General features: G+C 41.7%; 1 protein-coding gene across 1 annotated transcript in view; it reads left to right on the top strand.

Annotated features, from left to right (window-relative positions):
- Window positions 1-13644, top strand: part of luzp2 (leucine zipper protein 2) — a gene marked incomplete at both ends in the record, with an annotated part of 197397 nt that overhangs the window by 157232 nt on the left and 26521 nt on the right. The window contains one exon of the mRNA XM_080501168.1: window positions 5242-5304. Within this exon, the coding sequence (XP_080357294.1) occupies window positions 5242-5304 (63 nt within the window). The remainder of the gene's footprint in view (window positions 1-5241; window positions 5305-13644) is intronic.

Raw genomic sequence — 13644 nt, 5'->3', positions numbered from 1 at the left:
CAGTGATCTCTTCGTATGCGCCTGATCGAATTGCACCCAGTTTAGATCTAAACACCAAATACAAGAAGAGACGGATTGATGTTGTAGGACTATCAATCCATCAATCATCTATACCCACTTTAATCAACTTAGGGTCACTGGCAGCTGGAGCCCAGCCCAGCTGACTTCAAACAGCAACCCTAAGCAGGGTGTCGTCCATCACGGGGCCGACTCCGAGGATCAGAGGACCGTCACACATGCAGCTCATTTAAAATCCCCATTGAACCAACCGAACACTTTGGAACCCGAGAGGAAGCCATGATCATACGAAGCCAGCCTGCAAACTGCACATGGAAACTGAAGTCCTGCGAAGCAACGGCGCTCATATAAAACAAAGACCCACCGTACACTTCCTCTAATTAGCTAATACTCACTGCACTCACTGATTTGACTGGTTGATGGTCAATGGATTTCACATATAAAGCGATTTATAGCTGTGCGTATAGCTGCGTTTTACATAGCTCATCACATTCACCCGTTCACACGCCATTGGAGGCTGCAGCCGTGCAAGACGCCGTCACTCCACTGGGAGCAGTTTGGGGTTCAGTGTCTTGCCCATGGACACTTCGGTATGTAAGCATATATACCGCCCCGTTGTTTACCGTTCAGCATGAGGGCGGATGGGCCAATCAGAGGCGGAGGAGAGTTATTGTGAAGAAAGTATTGCTAACCGATAGATTATCCCAAAGTCATGACAAGGAGAAAATAGTATGGATGGATTTTCACAAGAAAAAGTCGGCCTCCGTGCCACTGTTTCGAAAAAAGAGCTTTAAAAGAAGGCAAGAATCGAGTGGCGCCCCACCTGTCCTCCGACTGACCAACTAAACGATTCGCATGTCAAAGGAAACCAAAGAAGAGCTATTTGTAGAATTGAAGCGACGGTGAATTCTATAGGATTAATTGTAGATATTAATGAGAATTATAGGAAAGTAGGACCACAGTCAAGTTTCACATTAATATATAGGCATTTATTTTTAGTAATACTATGTCCACCTGAGAATCTGGTGCGAGAGCGTGACCAGGCTCCATAACATGCTTTTGTTTCAATGAGTTTGTCAAGCAGGTAGTGCAGATCACCAGTTCATTACGGAGGTATTTGTTTGACCTTGGGCCTTTTCTTGAAAATTGAAGGAGACTGATGGGCCTCGGTAACTCATTCTACCCCCAATTTACCACCAAGGGGAGGGGCTTGGCTCAAGAACTCTCTGGCTGTGGTCACTGGACGTAAAAGAAAAAAAAATGAGACCACAGTGAATGGTGTACAGCGAATTGTTAAAAAAGAAAAAGAACTGAGGAAAAGAGATGAGAGCTGACCTCAGGGAGCAGAGGACAACAATCCCTGTCCACATTGTGAATGGAAGAGGGCCAAATGAAAGCATGACAGCCAAGGCTTTCCTTTGAGTAAAAGAACATTACAAGCTTCAACATGTTTCTGACGAGAGTTCTGACTGGAGACTGGAGTTACAAGGATTCTGAGATGAAAAGGTAAAACCTAATTTGATCTTTTGAGAGTTTTTCAAACTGAGACGACAATCATTAAGAGAAAAGAGCTGCTACAAAACCTTAGACGTTTAGCTATAATGGCACTAGTTTATGGATAATATTAATATTTATGGAGACACACACACACACACACACACACACACACACGGGCACTCTTACCATAAGTAATTGCGTGATTGCATCCCACCATGAAACTGAGTCTGGGTGTCATTTCCATCACATTTGTACGTACTTCTGTGCCATTTCTGTTATAAGACGTTTTAAATTATACCAATGCAATCTTGAACATAGCATCCCGCAGGGTGCAATAAATAACGTTTCTCCTTGGAGTCTCACGGTTTCAGGTTGACTATGTTTATTAGGGCTGTTTTTCATCCAAGTCGGACCATTACTTCAGGGCTTCTTTATTCTTCCTGCCCAGGAGAAAACCACAGACGTAGTGGAGGGCTGGAGGACATTGGAGCACATTCACCTGAAAAGCCATATCTTCAAGAATAAGAAACCACTAAATCTCGCTTCTAAAGCGTTATTAATGCCCATTGGTGAGAATAATGACGACAAAGAGAGCTGGTTGCCTTTACTGAAGTAGTCCCTTTGTAAGAAATGTCTTTTTATTCCTATTTTATAACTTCTTGTCAAATAAATGAAAGCAAATCTGTTACATAGACAACTGAGTGTGAATCACATAAACATCTCAATTAGAATACCAAATCTCTAGAGGCTAGGCTGATGCAGTACATTTGTGTCTGTCAGTAAATAAGTCATCAACTTGACCAATCTGAAAATAAGTGCCAATGACGCGTTAATATGTCGTCGTCATCCTCCTGAGATTAATGACTCATGGTGATACAGAAGGAACAGAGGAAGCTTCATTCACACCAAGCTTGTAAAATACTGTGTCACTGTATTTGTTTTCTTTTCTTATAGTTTGCAATCATTTAGAATGCAGTTCCTGTCCATGTAGGACAGGAACTGCATTATGACTTGATACTCAACAACATGCTGCACTATGGTCACATGATTCTTTATTAAGGCAAAAAAAAAGAAAGAAAAATCCCCATGTATATCTTTATTTTATTTCACTTGACTTTATATCTATAGTTCCTATTAGAGTTCAGCTCAAGGATTTCTAATCCTTTCCACCATGAGGCCTACTGTCAAATAATAAATAATCGTTCATAATAATACATTTTATCTATAGGGTCCATGTTATTATGTAAAATTTAATTGAAGTGCTTTTAGAAAATGATCCAAATCTTAATATGGTGGAAATGATCAGTTGACATATTGTTAGAGTATCGATTGAGTATATTTATTCTCCTGTAAATACTATAATATTACAGTATTATTACAGTAATAAACACGTGCACTGACTTTGGGGAAAAGGTGACTTGGCAGATCAAAAACACTGAAGGTTACTACAGTAGACGTACTTTAGAAGTGTTTCAATGTTTGAATCCCGCAGAAGCAGCACCAATCTCAATATGTTCAATATGTTCAATATGTTGGACAATGATGCAATCATATCCTTCATAGTAGTTTGGAGGAAATTTAAGGAAATGTGCAGGATACCAAACATCGTCACTTACTGGATGAATGCTGAAATGTTCTATTTTAAATATCCTCTCAAAACACAGAACCAGTGATGTGCAAAACAATGTTAATATATTTGAAGTCACATAGTGTATGTCTGTTTCTGGAATGAATATCGAGATTTCCTTTTTCTTGAATTAGATTTGTGCTGTTACTTCAAGCTTGATAAGCCATTTCAGTCCTATTTCCTACTGTCTGGTGGGCTGACATGTTTTTCCACATGTGATAATTGATGGAAATACAGATGAATATAGGTTAAACGCATGCTGGTGCTGCAGCTGTTATGTGTTCAGATACATGTCTTTAGATAACACAGTCATATTTGGAGCTGTGATGAAGAAAAATGTTGCTCTGGGCGACAGAATGTGAATCAACACATCAGTTTAAGACAACTTTATCATGTTGAGCTTTTCTATCACCAGGTGTCAAACCCATTTTAATTCAGTGGCCACATACAGTCCAATTTCATCTTCAGTGAGCCAGTCGGGTAAAATAGTGCCTGTAAATTGAATCTCTCTGTTGCGGGGGAGAGTATATATGATAAAAGAAAATTCAATATGTTCACAAACCCAAAGAATTACTTACAAAAATGACAACAATGTCATTATAAATCCATTTAAATGAAGCATTCTGGTTCAAACAACAGTGAAATATAAAAACAACTTCAATTTCTTTGCTCCCATGGCAGCGTCGCCGACGTCTCGGCTGGAGACTCGGTATTGTGTCGTGTCCTCTACTCTTAAGAAATGAGTTCTTCAGAATTTCTACAATGTGCATGGTGGCTTGGCTGTCCAGATTGGAGTTTCTTGCATTTGGCCCACAGGCTTTTCTGTTTGATTGAAGATAGCAGGTAGCAGCCCTCGGTTGACTTGGTTCTGGATCAGAGCTGAGATCAGTCATATGACACATCACTTCACAGAACAACAGACCTTTGAATTGAACCGTCAACTTTGCTAATAGTTTACCCAACTTCACTTTTTTTTTTTTTTTTTTTTTTTCAATGGGTAGCCCCAGGATGCCACTTTTGAAACCAGTTCCCCGAGACAGTGACGGGTGTCTTGGGACAAGGAACCACCTGGGACAGCCGAATAACAAGACAGAGAATTCTCATGATAGAACACAGGTGCTCATCAAGCACGCAAAACCCTGTGAAGTGAATTTGTCCCTGAGCAATGTGTTCACAGTGCTTTTGGAAGAAGATGCACCTCATGTCACACTTTAACTGCCTGTGTCAAGCAAGTATAGAGATAAAGAAAAAAAATCACAGGGGACAAATGGCACAGGAGATAGATGAGAAAAGATATCCAGACAGAAAAGGAAAAGTTGAATTTGAAAGCATGCCTGGATCGTTGAGTTGCATGCTCTTCAGTAAACGCTCATATTCACTGAAGTATCATGTACTGACCTATCAATCCACTGCTTTAGAACTTCAACTTCAACTGGAATAAAGCAGTTTGTCTGTGCGGCACACAGCTCAGCTCGTGTAAGACTTTGCAATCCCCATGAATAAAAAAATTTTTTTTAAATAAAAGACATGGACTCCTCGAAGAGCGACGCTCTGAAACGTGTCTGGATCCCTCGTGGAGGTTTTCAGTGTTCGTGCTCACGATCGTGAGCGGCTTCCACGGTGTCTGTGTATCAAGCTATATGGGAGGCCGTGGCTGCCGGAGTGGAGCCGCACGGCCAGCGTCAGGCAGGGCTGCTCGCTGTGCGTGTGTGTGTGTGTGTGTGTGTGTGTGTGTGTGCGTGTGTGTGTGTGTGTGTGTGTGTGTGTGTGTGTTCGTGCTGACAGGCGAGAGCCTGCTGTAACCCTGAGCAGCTGCATGTGCGCGGTAATGTGTGTAGTGGGAGTGAGAATTCAGGTTGAGACAGTGGGCAAGAGGCCAGTGCATGACTGCATCATTGTGTGGACTATGCAGTTCAGTGAAGGGGAGATTTGATATTTTCTTTCCTCTCAGAAGGCCCTTCCTTTAAGCCAGAGCTGTGCCCGGGGAACACTCACAAAGGAGTCTTCTGCTGCAGCTGGCAGAATCCTGCTACGTGATCTAAAACCAATTTCGCTATTTGAATAAGCTAACACTTATTTTCCTTATCTTCCTCTTGCAGTCCAAAAAAATCCAGGCTCAACTGAAAGAACTGCGGTACGGGAAAAAGGATTTAATTTTTAAGGTAAGCTCAAACTGAAGGTGGGTGGCTTTGTAGTAGCTCCAGACCAAGGGTAAACAGGTACTCCGGACCACCTTGAAAGGATGATCCCATCACAGAAGGTCCTCCAATTAATTCACTCTGCAATTACAAGGTCCCTTCCAGCGAGACGGCAGCAGTCCCAAAAGTCAATTGTCCAGCGTTGTAGTTCACAGTCTGTTGAGAGTTTGTCCCGGGTTTTCCCCTCCCCGAGATTCATCCCATCCCTTTTCAGTAACAGGGAGTAAATGATGTGGACAACAGTGTACGAGAAAAAAGAAAACACTTGCTAGGTGAACATAAAAAGTATTTCCACCAATTTTAGGACCGGTTTTTTTACATGACGTTTCAAGTGGAAGGTTTTCGTTTCAGAAAACAACATATTGACAATGAAGTGCTGAAAACGATGTAATTATCATGCTGGGCCACACGATGGAATTGTTGTTTATTTTTGTAATGGAATAAACTAAACTAACCCTATTTTATTCTTTTTTTATTCCACATTGATTCATTCTGTTTCTAGGATGTGGAGGTTACCTTCTCCTGTTTTGATGCTGCTGACTAAGTGATAGTTTGCACTAAACTCCACCTGACTAAATGACCAGGAATGCTACTAATACCTCTGTCTGTCTTATGATCTGTGTGATATTACTGTTTTACCGTGTTTTTACTGTTTTTACACAATGTATGTGTGAAATGTACAGGGAACAATTCACCGTGACAAGTTCATAGACCTTCTCATGGACAGATGACGATGTTGGATTGTTATTATGGATGATTCTCAACTATAAAAACACCAAAATCCCAGGAGAATGTGGAATGACACTCTGGAGGCAACATTATTGTTATTGTCCATCTATTTGCACGTGTGCAGAACTATTTACTGCGACCGGGCTGTGCCTGTGCAGTCGTGGCGTCTCTGCCATCAACACGCAGCCGAAGCCCGAGCGGTTTCAGAAAGTCTTGTTTCCAGCCATCCACATGACCACACAGACGGAATGTTCCCACAGAGTTGAGTTTTCTGCTAAGGCACTTTTGCGTTTTGTTGTGTAAACTGGATTGTTATGGTATTGTATGTATGGTTTCGTACAGCCGCACAACCATACATACTTGACTGACCCCCGTATCGCAAGTACTAAATGTTCTCCGATCTGAGCAGTCACACAATATTTATTGGCATTTACTGCAACAAGGACTGACCTTTCAGCCTTGTGTGCAGTGTTCAAACGTCCCCCGACATTTCCGCCACAGTGCCTTGTAATGCCCTTCTGTAAATGGACGTGTCGCAGCTTTAAACCAATCCTTCCTCAAGCCGTGTCAGACAATAAGGAAAGGATTCAATTGTGGTGACCTCAGTGTCCGCCTCCAGACCAACACCTGAAAGCTCTGTCCCTGGGTGTCCTGCTCTTGGTTCCGTCGCCAGCCTGGGAATGACGGATGCATCGACTTGTTTGCTCGGTGTCGCCTCGCGTAAATCGTTGGCTGCAAATTGCGTCAGTCGCTCATGCAAAACAACGTTATTGCTCAATGACACCAAACCTTTAAAACGTGATGGTCTGTAGTGATTTGTAGTTACAGGAAGATGGAGCTAATTTGATCATCCTCTGTCTCTTGAGAAAGCAGCCATCTTTGAGAAATGACAAACACCCCAAAACATTTTTTTTTCCCCTCCTAACGGAAAGGTCAGTGAGAAATGCATCATGTCACTCTGACCCCCCCCCCCCCCCTCAGTACCTTCTGGCTGTTCCTGGAAATCCATCTGTATTCCCCGTGTGCTGCGATGAAAAGCCCAGCAGGGGAGTGCGGAGCAGGAAGTAGAGAGAAGTCACTCACGATCGAGAAATGTCATCAGCCTCAGAGGGGGACGTCAGTCAAGGCACCTTGACCGGGAGGCAATTGAATTGGTTATGACAGCTGTTGTACCATATCAAAGTGCATTTCGAAACACAATGTCACAGCACACAACGAACAATCCCAGACGACCGGAGAGGCGAAGCAAAAAAAAATCAAGACACCTCAGAGCTTAATTATTTTATCTCACAAACTGGTTGGGTTTAGAATTGACGGTTACAACCGTGAAAGAAACGGTCCAGTGAAATCATTTTGTTCTTAGAATAGTCCAGTAATATTAGTGTTCTGGTCTTTGCCTCTTGTCCGAGCACTAAACTGTAAACACTACAAAAGGTTGTCATCCACCAGCTCGGCGTTCACGTTAAAAACGTTCGAGAAACCGACCGTGGCTTCGTTTCCCTGTGGGCCAGGTATTCCTGACGGAGGAGCCGTATTCAATGCGATTTTTTTTTTTTTGTCCCATCAGTCCACTTTCAAATCCTCCCCTTGAGCTCTTTCTCCTTGAGTTTAAATTAAAAAAAAAAAAAAAAAGGGCAAACATGACGTCTTGATGAAGTTGCTGTCTGACTCGTCCCTCACTGCCCCCGCTCCCTGATAATGGACTTAGCACAGAAATATGGAGCTTTGGACTTGGAGGCAGTAACCCTGAAAGTCAGCGTTTCTGGGTCAGTGGACAAGCGCCGGCGGCCCTCGAAAGGCCGTCAGCTGACGATGCTCTGTGTAACGGACGTAATGGTTCCCTGCTCGAATACAACACGCATACAAACACAAAGAACATTCGGATGCTTTGAAACCCAACAACTTGTGTTTTTTCTTTTTTCCTGAAAGTCAATTCAGTCTTTACTTCCGGTCATCCACTCCTCTGCACTCGACTCAGCCCTGCAGAATTTGTCATCCTGCAACATTTCCTCAAAAACTCACAACGTAAACATATGCAAGGCTGACAGCTCAAAGTGCATCATCCTGTAAGGCGGTTCTAATGGAAATGACTCTCTTTGGCTACTGATCATGTTGTAATGCTCACTGCCAGTAATTCAGTTGAATATGTCCAACAATCTGTCAACGGTTTCCAGAAATTGGCTTTTCTACAGTTTTTTTTTTTTTTATTTCTTCATTCAGTATCTCTTGTGTTGAAAAATAATTCTGCTGTTTCTTTAACTCTCCCCCTTTTGTGTTCCTCATCAAGCACGGTTCAAAACGTGCACTTGAATTTGAAAAATTGTCCCCAAACGCCCAAATAATGATGTAACTGACTGCTTTGACACAGACTTCTTTTCTCGTTCCTATATTTGTATTTCAAAAAGATAATTTTGTTTGTTTGAGGTAAATTCTGATGACACGGGTCCGTAGTTTCGTCTTGCAGACCAAAACCGGCCCGCCAGTCTCACTAACCCGAAGAAAACATGGATTTAAATAAGACTAACTAACTAACTAATAAAGGTTTATTTTCCTTTCACTGTTGGGATGACATGTTCTTTCTATGCATGCTGGGATTCTCTCACCCAAACACATTTCTTTAAGGCTAATTAGTAACCATAGATCGACTGGGGATCTGTCAGGTTGTAGCCTGCCTTCATACCATCACCCTGAATTCGATCAAAAAAACTGACTAATATACGGAGCCCCTCTAGTGACATTGGTGAAAAAAATATTATTGCTTAATAACGCGTGGCCACGCAATACTAGACATACTTGTTTGTTACTGCAAGCAATATCGAAGAATATTACTGTAGGGATTTGGAGTAAAGTACTCTTAAACTTGGAGCAAGTTAACGAAAATAATGATTTATCACACCTGTTTTCAAATTCCAATAAAAAAAAGATTCTTCATAGGTTTATGCCTGATTTCACTTCAGTGCAATACTAGATATAGTCCTTTACCAGTACCAGTAATATCAAAGAATATTACTGTAGACATTTGGAGAAAAGTAATGTTAAACTTGGATCTGTTGGTCGAAAATAATGGTCTTGCCGTCATTAATTTGCTCCAAGCTTAAAAGTACTTTTCTCCAAATTTCTACAGTAATATTCTTTCATATTTCTTGTAGTAACAAAGGAGTATGCCTAGTATTGCACTGAAGTGAAATTGGGTGTAAACCTATGAAGGATTCCGTTTTATTGCATTTTGAAATCAGACCATCTGTCTTTCTGTCAGCATTGCGGCCGTACGCTGACCTGTGTTTTACCGTAAAGGCGTTAATAAAAGCGCAGTTAAAATTGAGTGCCGGCTCACTTGACGGCAGTTTAATAACGCGTGGTCACGACTTACTTATCTCGTTCCCACGCCTTAATAACGAAAAATATTTTTTTCACCAATGTCACCAGAGGGGCGCCGTACTAATAAGATAATATTGCTGTTAATGTTTCTTTTCATTGGGTGATGCCACAGTATTGGTCACATTAGCCGATATGACAAAACACTGAGATTGAAGCCGATGCGACAGTGAAAGCTCGTTAATTTATTGCTTGCGAAAAAAACGAACGAGCAAGAAATCAATTAATTTGTCAAAACATTCATGCTGAAGGCTGCAGCGATGAAACAGGTTTTTCCCAATATTAGTATGAAGAGAATCTATTGCAACAAAAGTGAAAATGTGGTACTTGAATGAAGGACATGTTTTTTTGACACTTCAGTGTGTTTTGTACCGAACGAAACCGTGAAAAATACTCTTGATTTCCATGTTTTAATTTCAACCTGTTTTGAGCTTTAGGTCAAGGATATTTAATTAAAAGTAGAGTAGCATGTCCAAAATCCAGATCCAAGGTCAGTAGCAGCCGAATTTCTTATTTTTCTTGCTTGGGTCCTCTATCCTCAATTTGAGCTTTTTTCCCTTTGCATACACAAAAGAAAAAATAATGGAATGCATCATGCATTTAGTAGTTTTAGGACCCGTTTTCAAGTGAAAACTGACAACGTTCATTGTGTTTTTAATGTATGTTTACGTGACAACGATGCTTGGGAGACACTGAAAATGCAACTCCCAAGGTGAAACGTTTTGAAAATGGCTTCCAAGGGAGAACTTTTGGAAAATGCTCCAATTCCGTCACTGTGGAAACTGGGAAAAATGCTTCTTTTTGAAAACGCTGCCAATGCACATCCTAACCACTGCCATAGTAAATGGTTCTTCTGCACATGCTCAGTAGAAGGACAGTAACAACAGTGTTTTCTTCCAGAGTGTCGTGCCTCCAAGTCCTTGTTCTCCTGGGACATGGTGGTTTTAGAGTCGACAGTCATCATGATAACAATCCAATTCCATCTGCCCATAAGAATGTCTGTGTACTCAGTGGCGCCACCAGGATTCAATTTCAGAGTTCGCACAGATCCGCCCCCCTCCCCCACCCCCCAAATGTGCAGCCGCCAGTCCCTGAGCAGCGGCTCGCGTGATTTACAAAGAAGAACGCTGGGCTCCACTCTGAGTCCTGTGACGGCCACCCGGTTCAGCACCATGGACACCCGGTTCAGCACCATGGACACCCGGTTCAGCACCATGGACACCCGGTTCAGCACCATGGACACCCGGTGCAGCACCACGGACACCCGGTTCAGCACCATGGACAGCCGGTGCAGCACCATGGACAGCCGGTTCAGCACCATGGACAGCCGGTTCAGCACCATGGACACCCGGTGCAGCACCATGGACACCCGGTTCAGAACCATGGACAGCTCCCAGAGCAGGAACTGGATGTGGGAATTAAAAGCATTTGAACCCGCTACATGTAGGCCAGAAAATATTTTATTTTGACAGGCCTTACCTGTTCATTTAAATTTAAAATTAGAACACATAGCGGCAGTGCATACTGCACACCTGCATTTGTTTTCATCCAAACTTTGCAAACGTTGTCGGGATGTCTAGAAGACATATGTACGCTGTTCACTTTAAAATGCCGTTACTATAAATAAATGCATCTCTGTGCAGAGACGAAAATATGATACAGTGATCCGCATGTTCCCGCTCTCCCCTACGCGAAGCAGAGGTAGAGAGAAATTATCCCTTTGATTTGTATTTTTTTTTTTCACACCTTGAACAAAATTGTACCAGCAGTGCGTCCTGGATTCCGGCTGGTGGCGCCACTGTGTGTAGCCACCATTGTTAATGTCTATGGGAAATTGTTTTCTGTGCACGTGTGCGCCCACTCCTGGCATGGCATGCTAACTACATAGGTTTCTTTTTTTTTTATTTCTGTGTGAACTGACATTTTCAAAATGTTGCTGTAGAAATGCAAAAGTTTTCTGAAACAAAAAAGTTCTGAAACGTCATGTAAATGGGACCTTAATTTATGTTGGCAGCATCATTGTGAAGTCCACGTTCACACTTTATATATATAGATATATGTAATCACTTCAACATGATCAAATGACCTTCATTAAAAATAAGTTGATTTCTTCTTATATATATTGATTATTTCTCCAAAACAAAAAAGAAGAAACAAGTCAGAGCTGCTACTATTTTCGGGGTATTATTTAAAAATTGTGCTCGGGCTGTTTGTGACCCCTGGACGTAGTTTAGCATTGAATTTGTGTTTGATTTTAAACCAGTGTACAGCAACAAGCTTAACAAGTTCTTTGTAAAGCAGTTGTCCTAATTTAAACTCCTAGGGCTGCATTCAACACTTGTGTTGTTGCTGTTTATCGTGGTGAAATAAAAACACGCTTTTCCAACACGTTTTCTAAATCGGAGAAACGCCGGCTTCCACTGAAAGTGTAAAAACTCACCACACCGACGTGCCACGCTCTGCTCAGCATAGCACTTAGCACCATTTCTGTCTGGTGAGGCTGCAATCTGTCACACAGGCAAACAGTTGCACTGCCACTTACTGGTGTGGCAACATCGCTGCTGTATTTTCACTTCAAGACCTAAAACAAACCAAATACCAAGGGTTTCAATATCCAATTGTCCACGTTACACTGAAAGAAAATCACTTATTTCATATATTGCATCGTGATTTATAATTTACTGGCCCAGTAAATAAATACACACCATCGTCAATGGTTATCTTATTGATTGTCACCACATTGAACTAAAAAAAAGCACATTATGTTTCGATATTACATCATAATATATGATTTATCAGACCAATATGTTCCAAAATGCGCTCGTGTTGCTCTTCTCTCCTCGACTGCCAAGACATGACTCATCTGTCAAAGGCAGAAGTGACAAACGTCTTCATCATTAAAATCGCCACTTCGCCGGCAGGAAATTGAGATGAAAACGAGATAAAAAAATCATTGAACATGCCAAGTGTCCCCGCCGTGTCACAAAAGTCACCGGAGCGCCGTACGAGTCCATAAAACTCCCCCCCCCCCAAAAAGCCACGGATCAGCCTCAACGCCACCTATTTCCACGTATTCCAAGCGGGGCTGCAGCGGCTGTTTGTTGCATTGCCTTGACCTTGAGCGTCCCAAAATGTTCAGTCTTCACAGTTTATCATTTTAAGAGGCCAGTTAAAGCCGCCCAATAAAAGTTCACGGCTCAAAGTCCAGCGCCAAGCCTGGCCTCAACGCGGACCGCATGCAAATGATCCCGGATCATTTTCTCCTCGCTGATGAGTTTATCAATAATGAAAGACTCTGATCTTCATACGGGCTCGTTTACTGAACGCCGCCCTTTTGTGTGTGCCGTTCAGTCCGACGCTTCAGGAAATGGTGTCCGTTAAAAAGGTTTGCTGGTTTATGGGGGGTCAGCATTTATAACTGTCAAAAGTTGTCTGTTTAATGTGTAACTTGATATTTCGTTCCTTATTAATGCCATATAGAGCTGTGGTGTCAAACACAGTTTAGTTCAGGGGCCAAAAACAGCCCAGTGTCCTTTTGTCTGGGCTGGACCTGTAAAATAGCACCATAATAACTAGAATTAAATGTAAACCTTTTCTTTGTGGAAAATGCATACGTGATGAAAAAGTCTATCGTTTAACAAAAACAAACAATTACAAAGGAAATAACCACAATCTCAACATAAATCCAATATTAATGAAACTTTCCAGTGCAAAATACAGTGAAATATATTAAAAAAAAAAAAACATTATGCATGGTTTTACACAATGGCCTCATTTTCTCTCAAAATTATTTGTTTTTGTTAAACTATGGACTTTTTCATCACATATGCATATTCAACAAAGACATTTTCATTAAAATTGGCTTTGTGTTGAGATTATATTCATTTCTGGTAGTGATTAGCTCACTAATTAAATAAACATTTTCATCAGGTATACTCGCGAAAACAAAGAAGAAGTTTGAAGTTAAAATTTAAAGGTTGTAGTGGTGAAAACCGAAATCCGACACATGTAAAGTCCAAACTTTAAAAGTCCACAAAGCAGAACCTGGACTCAAACTGTTTCTCAGCTCGTTCAGTCTTGCAGTTCCACCCTGAACCACAAGATGGTGTCACGAGTTACCCAAGAGTAAAGAAGGATAGAACGTTTCCCCGACATTTGCTGAGGTCCTTGGCGACTAAACTGAGGTGTTGTCCGTATAAT

The sequence above is a fragment of the Blennius ocellaris genome (genome assembly GCF_963422515.1).
Source record: "Blennius ocellaris genome assembly, chromosome: 1".
In the NCBI taxonomy this organism is placed as follows: Eukaryota; Metazoa; Chordata; class Actinopteri; order Blenniiformes; family Blenniidae; genus Blennius; species Blennius ocellaris.
This window is presented reverse-complemented; position numbering and strand designations above follow the sequence as displayed.